This window comes from Epargyreus clarus, unplaced genomic scaffold, assembly GCF_041222505.1.
Source record: "Epargyreus clarus isolate Ecla_fem2 unplaced genomic scaffold, WU_Ecla_fem_2.2 ptg000005l, whole genome shotgun sequence".
Taxonomy (NCBI): domain Eukaryota; kingdom Metazoa; phylum Arthropoda; class Insecta; order Lepidoptera; family Hesperiidae; genus Epargyreus; species Epargyreus clarus.
In genome coordinates this window covers 14,889,358-14,901,256 of record NW_027332213.1, presented here as the reverse complement: position 1 = coordinate 14,901,256, position 11,899 = coordinate 14,889,358, and the positions used below count along the sequence as shown (strand labels likewise).

The 11,899-nt window shown below is 36.2% G+C and overlaps 1 protein-coding gene and 1 long non-coding RNA gene across 2 annotated transcripts; one reads left to right on the top strand and one right to left on the bottom strand.

Annotated features, from left to right (window-relative positions):
* Window positions 1–752: 752 nt before the first annotated feature.
* Window positions 753–4,279, top strand: LOC140742396 (uncharacterized). The gene is made up of 2 exons (XR_012102274.1): window positions 753–3,741; window positions 4,086–4,279. It is a non-coding gene; the product is annotated as an uncharacterized LOC140742396 (long non-coding RNA).
* A 1,972-nt stretch (window positions 4,280–6,251) lies between these two features.
* On the bottom strand, window positions 6,252–9,848 carry LOC140757794 (uncharacterized). The gene is made up of 5 exons (XM_073093664.1): window positions 9,651–9,848; window positions 8,911–9,059; window positions 7,977–8,092; window positions 7,341–7,472; window positions 6,252–6,591 (listed from the first exon to the last, which is right to left on the bottom strand). The coding sequence occupies exons 2-5, from the start codon at window positions 9,028–9,030 to the stop codon at window positions 6,396–6,398; spliced, it is 564 nt and encodes a 187-aa protein (XP_072949765.1). The 5' UTR covers window positions 9,031–9,059; window positions 9,651–9,848; the 3' UTR covers window positions 6,252–6,395.
* Between the last annotated feature and the right edge of the window lie 2,051 nt (window positions 9,849–11,899).

Sequence of the window (11,899 nt, the reverse complement as noted above, 5' to 3'; positions counted from 1 at the left end):
AGTCAGACATACTCAAGGCGCGGCAGGTTAGTGATAGAGTATATATCTCTGATGCCGGAAATATGTTTATCTGCTGGTTTGGGATAGTCATACGAGAGGTAAAAATGGAAAAAAAAGTAACCAGCGCATTAGATTTTCAAAGGGGATATGAAGCTACCTCAGATGAGTCGCCCATTCGAAAAACTGACGATTCGATTCGAAAGACTGTCAGTGACTCTTCGAAGATTATTATACAGGATAAGATTATTATACAGGAAATTCCAACTGATGTTTTACTTATCATAACCCTTCATCTGACGATTTAGTGGAGGGGTTTTCTATACTGACGATTTGAAAAAAAAATAGAATGAGAATGTATGAAGAATAATGTATTTTCCATAAAATTTGCCTTTTCCTTTAGTTTGTTATACACCATTACTTTCCAGGGATCCAAGCTAATAAATGGCGCTATCAGATAGTGCATATTTTCTAGCATTATTTCCTTTATATTAAAAAAATTACCGCACTCGAGTATGTCCAGGTATAGATTTTTTTGCAACCTTATTACTCCCTAACGCCGCCCTCAAATCATCAGATTATAAATTTATTGTTTTCAGAATGTAATTAAGCTACTATAGATAATACATTTTTTTATTAATAGTCTGATGGACTTCCCTGGTTGAACCCCCCAAATGGATAGTTTAAGATACTCTATAGGATGTAAGGTATCTCCCATATCTTAATCTGCCGCGTTCGAGTCACCCTCGAAATCCCGTCTTGGGCTCCCCTACTATTATAGGCGACGTCAATTGTTTTTATTCTCGAGACAAAAGACGTTTTCAATTCCAACTTCAATTTAAATTCAATTCAAATAATGGGTGAAGTGCGAATCGAACTCGTACACTGAGGGTTCCGTACCACAAAAACATTTGTTTATTTTATTTTTATTTTTACTAATTGATATTATAGCAGCCATATAATGCATTGTGAACATTTCAACTGTAACATCTATTACGGTTCAATAGATAAAATGAATAACGCCAAAAAATAGCAGGTCCTTATATATTTGTCCCTGTAGTTCCTGGACTAAAAAAGGGCTTCGATATCCCGTGCCTGTCGTAAAAAGCGACTAAAAGGGGGCTTCCGGAGTTGGGAGTGGCAAGAGGGAGCTCGAACCGTCCAATAAGTGTCCGCGGGAAGGACGGCGGTATGTGTAGTCGCATACCGTCGTGAACAAAGTGTTTGAAGGTGATAGAACCCTTTGTGGTTCGACTCCGGTGGCACCAACGCCACACCTATTTCTACCTAATAACAGCAGTGTTAGGAGTTGCTGTGTTCCGGTTGAAGGGTGTGGTAAGGGAGACAGACTTTTCCGAGGCGTTTCAGCTTAGTCCTCAGGGGTAGCGGCGCATCCGTGGCCGACCTCAGGTAGGAATATTTTATCTTATCTGGGGTTGATTACAGATGTCCATGGGCGGCAGTAGCCACTTACCATCAGGTGGACTGCATGCTCGTCTGCTACTCTTACATTATAAAAAAAAAAAAAAACACCGGATAGTTTAGGAGGAGCGAAAACTGTTCTCCCAACGCAGAGCTCGATCGAGGCATCGCGCTTAGAGGACTTCGGTTGCGTTCAGTCGGAGATCCCGGAGTTCTCCGACAAACGTTGAGGACGGCCACCGAAGGATTTTAGTGCGGCTAAAGTCCCACATAACCCGGCGTCACTCCCACGTCGTTGAGTACCTTTTGAAGGTTTCCTCCTCTTCATAAAGAAAAAGAAGGTCTTTGTATGGCAACTCTCCTTTATTTGAAAGTTTTTCTTTTTACTTTTATTACTTGTTGTTAAAGCGGCCACCATTATAAATATGCCGTAAAAAAATTTAAGTTTCTATCTATTAAGGATCCAGAAATAGAGCTCTATGTCAGACAGACAAACGGACAGCTTAGAAATAGGGTTCCGTTTTTACTCTTTGGGTATGGAACCCTAAAAAGTTATATAATATCAAAAACATTCCGAATTTCTGACAAATGTCATAAGAAGAAAACTAGATGTTACGGCTAATGTGCCTAAATCAGTTAAAACGCAGATTAGCTTGTCCATTACCTAAAGTACAAAACGAAGATTGTATCAATTTTTACCCCTTGACGTCGACCCATGCATGCTATGATGCGTCGTCGTGTCATGAATTTACGACAAACTTTGTATATTTTCACGAAACAATATCGCTTTGCGGCACGATGTCGCTATGTATCACACTACGTCGTCGTGTCGTAAAAAGGCATGTGTTTTAGTCCTAAGAACAAGTCTGAAAAGATGTTTCAAATTTTAACTACATAGTTAATCTGCATATTTTCTAGCTAATCTTAAGACTGCCTAGTTAATGTGTATGCTAACGTATTCTACAATCTAACGGCAACATACACAAAATACAATAACTGTCGTGAGGTAAAGCAACTGTCACCGTATTATAAAATAATAATAAGTTTGTTTCCAAGGAAACAAGTGTTTAGGCAAATTTCGGCCTTATTGCGCATAAATAAATGTCTATGAAAATAAGCTTACATATAAAAATTTACAATGTTCACAATGGAAAATCCCTAATAACTTCTAAAAGGATTACCCTAATTACACAATTCCTTTTGCCCTATCCGTTTTAGACCTAAACCTACCAAATGGCATTAAAGACAAACCAATATATATACGAACAAAAAATCATGTTTTCAACTTACGTAATATTAGGTACCTAACATTTCAACGCAATATTACAAAAATTTAGTTATATTCATTTCAAGTGATTCGAAATAGGAAACTGTTATATAAATCGAGCTTAGATAGCCACTTTATAACATATTCTTGCCATGATCACCAAAAATATCAGCTCCTAGTGGCTTGATAATTGATAGCTATAAAAAAAACGAAAATCCACAGTTTAATGTTGAATTTAAACAACCGTCCATTGCACAATTAGGGTATTTTTTTGCTCCATTGCTTGCACAAAACAGTTACAAATGCGTGTAAAAATGAACTGACGAGTCGAGTCGAGTCCCCCCGAGATAACTAGTCGGTAAGTGGTGTCTATGTGTGCGTTACTCCAGCCCACTTTGTATGAAGATTGACTTCTGTTAGTTTTTATTTTGTGGTAATACCTACCCGGAAAAAACGTGGAAACTATTATAAGAAACCTTTTTAATATAAATTATTTGTAATCTATAATAGCTATATATAAAATTATATTGTACGGTGAGTTAAGTTTTAAATAGAAGTGAATAAAAATATAGTCTAGCTGAAAATATGTATTATTAATATACTCTGCAAATAATAATTCTAAAAATAACTACAGTTGAATGCAAAAGACAAATGCAGACTAATAATTTTAGTATGAATTTGTTAGCGGTGAGTAAACTTATTGAAAAAGGATTTACTGTTAATTTCTTGAAAAACGGTTGCACTATTAGTAACTCTATGGATAACATCATCGCAACTGGCCACAACGTACATGGTATATATAAATTTAAACAATTTGTCAAATCACCGATATGATATTTGACAATGTCAAATAAATATTGGCATAGAAGACTAGCCCATATTAATCCGGAATATAAGAATATTATGACCGGGCTTGATGATGTGAACATTACGACGGATATGACGACTAGTAAGAAACCATTTCCAAACCTCTGAACGCGAACGAACGATATACTGGAGATCGTACATACAGATTCATGTGGTCCCATGGAAGCTACTTCACTCAACGGTTCAAGGTACATGTTATTATTTATCGACTATTATTCACGAATGACACATGTTTATTTTCTCAAATATAAGAGTGAGTATTTACGAAATTTCAAAAATATAAAGTGTTGAAATGGGAACTAGCAAGTCGAACAAATGTAGGTATGAGATCAGATGGATGAACGAAATTTTGTAATAGAGCTTTCAATATTTTCTTATCAACAAATGGAATTCTACATCAGAAGGCGATGCTATATACCCCTAAACAAATTGTTGTGGTTGAAACAGCTAACAGAACTATTATTGTAAATGCGAGAAGTTTAAAACGAATGTTATCATTATTAAATAAACATTTCATTTAATTTCATTTCAGAAGTCAGAAGTATATTATAAATTGAACCGAATTTGAGCAAGAGCAGTAAATACTGTGGTTTATATAAAAAACCGGAGTCCGACGAAGTCAGTGAAAGATTACCAATGATTTTTGTCGGATATTCAGAAGAAAGTAAGGGATGTCGATTATTTAATACGAAGACACGTTAAATCACTATAAATAAATAAATAAATAAATCACAATCAGTAGAGATGTTTTTTCCTGAGGACAATGGGAATAATTTCAGTTGTCAAAATAGTAACTTTTTTTGATTTAATTTATTGTCATGTTCGAATGAAAGTGATGATGAATGGCAAGATTATTTACATAACTACAAAGACTAACTACAAAAATTTAATTGGCTTTAAAAAATCTGTTGTTGAGATTCAACTAGTAGAAGGTACCGGAAAGGAAAAGAGTAGAAATATCTACAAAAAGGAATGAGATGCCATCAAAAACAATGCTTGTAAAAAGATCCAAGTCTCGCCATTCAGTTCTTCTACCGTAAAAAGTTTTGAGATCTATGTAAAACCAAGCCGGTAAATGTATGCAGTCCCTACTTAAGGGACCTTCTGTCTTAAGGTATTATCTCACTATCTAACCTAACAACATCTCATGGGACCATACCAATATTAAAAATCTTTTATGTTCTAAATAAATCGACGTGGCAATCGTACTAATGTTACCTGTGTGATGCGATATGATAAGATGAAAACACAATGTGACTTGCAGTACGATTGCCACGTTAATTTATTTAGAACATAAAAGATTTTTAATATTGGTATGGTCCCATGAGATGTTGTTAGGTTAGATAGTGAGATAATACCTTAAGACAGAAGGTCCCTTAAGTAGGGACTGCATACATTTACCGGCTTGGTTTTACATAGATCTCAAAACTTTTTACGGTAGAAGAACTGAATGGCGAGACTTGGATCTTTTTACAAGCATTGTTTTTGATGGCATAAGATTTATAGCAATATATACAATGAGCATTGTTAATGCTGTTATTACGTAGTGTTCCTATTACACTGTAATTTTTATTTACCTAATGTATTTTAGGAATTTGTATACAACTTTAGTCTATTTTTGAAAGGTGAAACTAGTATGTATCAATGGTTGGTCGAGTCTGAAGGTGGTAGAACACTTTGTGGTTCGACTGCGGCGACACCACCGCCACACCTATTTCTACCTAATAACAGCAGTGCTATGCGCTGTTCTGGTTCGAAAAGTGTGTTAAGGGAGATATACCCCAGAGGTAACGGTGCATCAGTGGCCGACCTCGGGAATATGTAATCCTATATGGGGTTGATCACAGATGTCCATGTTAGTAGCCTCTTACTATCTACTTCTATATTATACTCGTATATAAAAAAACTAGTTTAGAAAAGTGGTGGAGTTACCATCGCCACAACTATTTCCCGACCCGCATGGCATAGCGGTCACCATGCCGGTCTGACGCGCAGAGGGTCCCGGGTTCGATCCCCGGCCAGACAGATTTCTAAATAATGAATTTAGATTTCTGTTTCTGGGTCTGGGTGTTTGTGTATTTGTCTCTGTGTGTGTCCATAGCACCCACGATACAGGGAATCCTAGTGTGGGGATGTGAGTGTAGAAAGCGTTTGTTTTTTTTTCTTCTTCTTTTCTCGTTCTTTCGTCTTGGTGGAAGGGTTTAGATTATCGGCTGACTTACATGTGAAACAACCATCATAGTCCACGAGAGTTGCAACGAGTCTGTTATCAATTTCTGGTAATATCACTATTCTATATTTAGAAGATTGTTACAGATGTCCAAAGGCAGCATTTCAATTAACCTCGTAGGAACAAATAATCAAAGTTCGATCTTTGATAGAAAAAAAAGTGTATAGAAAACGGCGCTACTAGAAATTCAATCATTAATAAAAAAAAATGATAGATAAATTATCTATTAATAACAGACTTGTTATTAATATAAAAATGATTATGACTGTTATCAAACTAACCTAAAGGTAACGGCGTTTCAGAATTACTGAATCGAAGCTGATTGGATTATTAGTTTGTCTTAGTAGAGGAATTTAGTGGGTTACCTTATTATTACAGTATTTTGAGTTTCCGAATTCATTTTTTTTTAATTTTCCTGTTTATATTTTTGTACATGACAAGGTATTTTATAAATAAAAGGCTTTTACTTAATGCTGTAATACAGTTTTAATAAATTGAATATGTCTAAAATTAGTAATAAAATGAAATTTTCTCCCTAAATCACTTTGTTGATCAGACTCTAGCAATCTTAACAATAACGAAATCTAACAAAGATTTATTTCCCGCCGAAAATCATCCAATGACAGAAGCCTGATACAGCGACAGGACGAGGAATCCTATGGCGTACACAACGAGGATAATGTCCATGGCTGTTGCAAGTAACTCTCTCGATATTTGATTTTGAGCCAATCTTCTAAAATTACAACGGACCCTCTCACAAACTCTTCCGAAATGGGTTATGAGTAGTTCGGCAGTGTTCACAATCATGCTGAAATATAATAAATACAACACAAATTAATAAAAAGGCTTTTAAATAACGTGTTTGCACTTTATTGAATTCAGTGCCATCTAGTGATAAAACTATAAAACACTTCATACGTGAGTTGTTTATCTTAGCACGTAGTTCTATCATTACTTGCTAGATGGCGCTTTACGTCAAATATTACACTTACCGAGGATTATCTAACTGAAATTATGTTATGAGCTAACGCTATAATGATTATTATAGATAAATAAAAAAATATTTTTGGAATAATAAATATAATAAAAATCGGATCAATACTTTCAGAACTCAAATTACTAACATCTTTAAAGTGTCTCCTTCTAGTGTGATTATACATGACTATATAGTATTACATTCGTTCGACAGATGGCGCTGTGTGTATTATGAAATGGAAGTTCATAATTCGAACTAGAGCCGTTGAATGTCTTGTTATAATATAGGAGTAGCGGACGAGCATGCAGTCCATCTGATGGTAAGTGGCTACTGCCGTCCGTAGACATCTGTAATCAACTCCAGATAGGAATAGATTCCTACCAAGCCACACATGCGCCGCTACCCCTGAAGACTAACCTGCAACACCTCAGAAAAGTATGTCTTCCTTTCCACACCCTTCAAACCAGAACACAGCAGCGCTCAACACTGCTGTCATGAGACAGAAATAGGTGTGGCGGTAGTGCCACCGGAGTCAAACCACAATGGTTCTACCACCTTCAAAAAGTAATTTATCTTCTTACTTTGGATTACACCGCCAATGTGGATAGTTATTGATGCTGAAGAAGGGTAGTATGATGGCCATGATGTACCACATGCCGTTCGAGTGATACGATGGAATGTTCGCTGACACAGATCTTTGGGTGAGAGGCATCCTGAAATATAAACGGCTCTATATTTTTATATCCTCTGCTAGCCTTAAAAATAACACAACGCACGTAGTAGTAGTAACATTACAGTAGTAGGTATTCCCAGTAGGTAAGAGTCCCACAACCCACAACGACATAAACAGAAATCTAGTACCTAGGTAGGTACCTACATGAGTGGGTACTGTTTTTACCACGCTTTTATTAGCTTGACCTGTATGTACGTAGAAGCAGAGTAGAGCCTATCAACAAAAAAGATTTACAATATGGAAAAAGTAAAAAATATATAGTCCGCTCTGAAGTTGTTGCGAGTAGGTGTAGTCATAAAATTTACTATGGCGACACTATTCATTTCTATATTCAGAGCGGACTAGCAGTTTTACGCGGACTATACAACATTTTTAAATTACGAAAATACAAATAGGTATAAAATCATTAAAATACAGTTAGGCCGCTCTGGTTCTAGCAGGCTATATTATAATCGAGTTTTATGATTACAAAAACTGTAAGTACCTGCTGTCCTGGATACCAGCATTTTCCATGGGTCCCCGAAGCCATATGTCCACGTCCCTGCTTATCTGACTTTGGTCGCTCGCCATCAGGTAAGTGGACGATCCTGATATGTTATTCTTAAAACAAAATCTTTGTTAACCTTCAGGCCCGTGCCAGACATAAACAAATATTTGAACAAAGCCTTTGCTCAAACATTTGAGCACTTAGGGTGGGTTGCATGATGGAACTTTAACGTTAACAAAAGCCTAAGCAACCGTCAAATCCATGGTTAAAAAATAATTAGTTGCACCATTTTAGTTGAGTTGGTTGTAATTACGTCATAACTTCATCAAAGTTATTGTATTTGTCAAGTTCCGTATCTGTCAACGTCGACTAAAAATTGTGGTGATAGCGACACAAACAGCGAGGGTCTGAGGTTTGAATCCCAGGCACCTCTGATTATTCAAAGTTATGTTTGTATTAGAAATATTAGGAACTAATAATCACTTTATTACCGCGAAGAATTCTACATTGCCTGAGGGTTTAAAAAAACAAATCAATGATTTATGAAGGCTAGTAATTTACACTTTGCCAGCTTGCTGGACGAAATTCTCACTCTGAGACTAGTGCCCTGCAGTGGCATAGTCATGGGCCTAAGCCTAGTCTGACCTTTTTTGGTCTACCTAATTAATTCTAAAATATTTCTACCTAATAACAGCAGTGTTAGGCGCTGCTGTGTTCCGGTTTGAAGGGTGTGGTAAGGGAGACTTTTCCGAGGCGTTCCAGCTTAGTCCTCAGGGGTAGCGGCGCATCTGTGGCCGACCTCAGGTAGGAATATCTAATCCTATCTGGGGTTGATTACAGATGTCCATGTGCGGCAGTAGCCACTTACCATCAGGTGGATTGCACGCTCGTCTGCTACTCTTATATTATTAAAAAAAAATGTTTAGGTTACCTGTCTGCCTTCAGAATGATCTGTTTCAATGGAAAATATATCTGTCGGGGTGTTAACGTCGGCATCGCCTTGCGAGCTCTCTAAGGAGTTCGCGAGGTACTCCCTGGCTATGTCACCCATGTCTGTATTCTTCCTGACTATCCTGAATCCTGAAAAATGGTCGAAAATTTTTAAGGTGGTGGAACCCTTCGTGGTTTGACTCCGGCACCACCGCCACACCTATTTCTACCTAATAACAGCAATATTAGGCGCTGCTGTGTTCCGTTTTGAAGGGAAACAGACTTTTCCCAGGTGTTCCAGCTTAGTCCTCAGGGGTAACGGCGCATCTGTGGCCGACCTCAGGTAGGAATATCTAATCCTATCTGGGGTTGATTACAGATGTCCATGGACGGCAGTAGCAACTTACCATCAGGTGGACTGCATGCTCGTCTGCTACTCCTATATTATATAAAAAAAACCCTTCGTGGCTCAACTCGGAGACACTATTGCCAGACCTTTTTTCGCTTAATAACAGCAGTGTTAAGCGCTGCTGAGTTCCGGTTTGTAGGGACATACTTATCCGAGGCGTTCCAACTTAGTCCTAGGGTCATGTGGCTGACCTCAAGTGAGAATCTGGCCTTGTCTGAGATTGATTGCAGATGTCCATGGGCGGCAATAGCTTTACATCAGGTGGACTGCAGGCTCGTCTGCTAGTTCTTAGATATAAAAAAATAGTTAAATTAATTCTATAAGTACTTTACCAAATTTATTTTTTATTTTGACACATGCCCTATTAATAAGGGTATGGTCAGAAAGGGTGATAAAATTATTTCATTTTAAACCTTGTCTTTTTATAGAACTTTAGGAACCAAATTGTGTTTTTTTCAATTTTGCTAAACTGGAATATTTTACGTTCACTTTATTGACTTTTGTATGACAAGATATTTGACGAGTTTTATTCTTTTTTATTTAACACTAACTAAAAAGTTTGTATGTAGTTATTGGATTTAATTTAAATAAAAATTGTATGAGTAATAATGTTTAATTGTGTAAAAGGGGGCATTACATACAATTGAATAGAATTTGTGTCGTAGTAACAAAATATTTTTTATTAAAACTTTTAATTTCATTTCAAATTGGGTACTTGACACTAATAACAATAAAATATGAAATATGTTGGATATGATAGCTTATAAGTAAACATAAATTATGCAGTATTTTGTTTATTTTTTAATACGTTCTAAGTATTTTAATTTTTAAAAAGAAATTTTCGATTTTTTATCTGTGGATTTTAAATCCCAAAACGGCGACAGTGCTGCCTCAAATGTCATGTGACGTCACTACATCGAAACCAAACAAGACTGAAGTATGTGTAGCGTCGAAGTTTATTTCTATATTTTCAATGTGTTGACGTCACGCTACGAAATGACACTTGACCGCCTGTTTTGGCGTAACGTTCCGTTTACCGTAATAAAAATATGTTTTTTATTAATAAATAGCCCTTTTTTCGAAAAATGATCAATGAAAGGCATATATAATACGTATATGAATTCATTAAAACAGTTTCCCAAAAAGTGTCAAGTAGCCAATTCCGACGTCAATGACAATCATCACTCACCTTCACACTTGACCGGTAAATTAAATTATCGATTTGAAAGCATTCCCAAATAATGACTAATTAATTCGTTAATTCGGTAGCCCGTGGCAGAGTATGTCGAAAACTATTTTTTATCTATCCCATTTCCTTCTTTATGTCATTCTTTGTGTGGTCTGTGTAAAAAGGCGCGAACCGCTGGGCGCCATTGTTCGGAATCGATTTGAATTTGGAACGCGGACGTCCCGCCGTTTCTTTATTCGCGGGTGCCGATGTGAAAAGTTTTATTTTATTGTCAATTGATTTGAGAACTTTTTTGGAACTACACTTTTTTAAACAAAAAATAATTAAGTTGCTTTAATATGTTGTGGATATTGAAACCGAAATGAACATTTTTATCGCAGTCTCAGTCGAGACTTTGTACCTAGAATTAAATGCTGATATCTGATATCTGATTAATCTTATTATTGTGAAAATTTCCTTGCCAGGGAAATTAAACAATTTAGATGTAGGTGATCGTGATTATGTTCTCCGTAATATACGGGGTTACTGAAAATTCGATACATTCCCTTGCAAAAACCCTTTTTATTTCCACTTCAGAGTGAATTTGAATAACAAAGATGTATGGACTGTGTCGTACAAATTATTAAATTAATAAAAACACAAAAACTTGAATATCTCAAAAACAAATCACTATCGGCTAGGGTACTTAATGACAAAATCTGTTGCAAATGAGCTCTACTTTTACCCCTGCAAGATAATGTATCGAATTTTCAATAACCCTGTATAATGAAGCATAGGTCATATTTAAGAACCGCAGTCTTAAACGCCGCTCTTTTCCACTTTAAAAGGTGTGGTACGACCAACATACTTAGTCAATGTAGACCTCAGGGGTTGTAGTAGCAACGCCTCTGTGGCCATCCTCAATTAGAAATTTAGTCTTATCTATTTTTATTACAAATGTTCAATGGAAAGTAGCCATTTACCATCAGGTCGTGTTCATGCTTAATTGGTTTGTTACTTCAACATTATAAAAAAATCTAATGCGCACGGACCTGCCTACTTCTAACAAAAACATCTCAAAAATATTTAACCTAGTCACCATCGATTAGTAAAGATTACTCCTAACAAGAAAATGTACCCAGTTTTGAGAATTGAAATAGTTGCGTAAAAAAGTTTTGCCACGTCTCCGTGCTAAAATGGCCCTAAAATATTTGAAATAATTATTTATTTATTATGTAAAATACGCAGTATTAGTTATTTATTCGTAAATATTCTCTAAAAAAGTTTTTATTTGTCAAGAATTAAAAAAAAGGACTTACTAATAAGCCGTTTGTGGCTTCATTCAATGTCAAGTCGGCGAAGTATCTTTACTAATCTATGCCAGTCAAATAACGGAAATATAATGCGAATCGG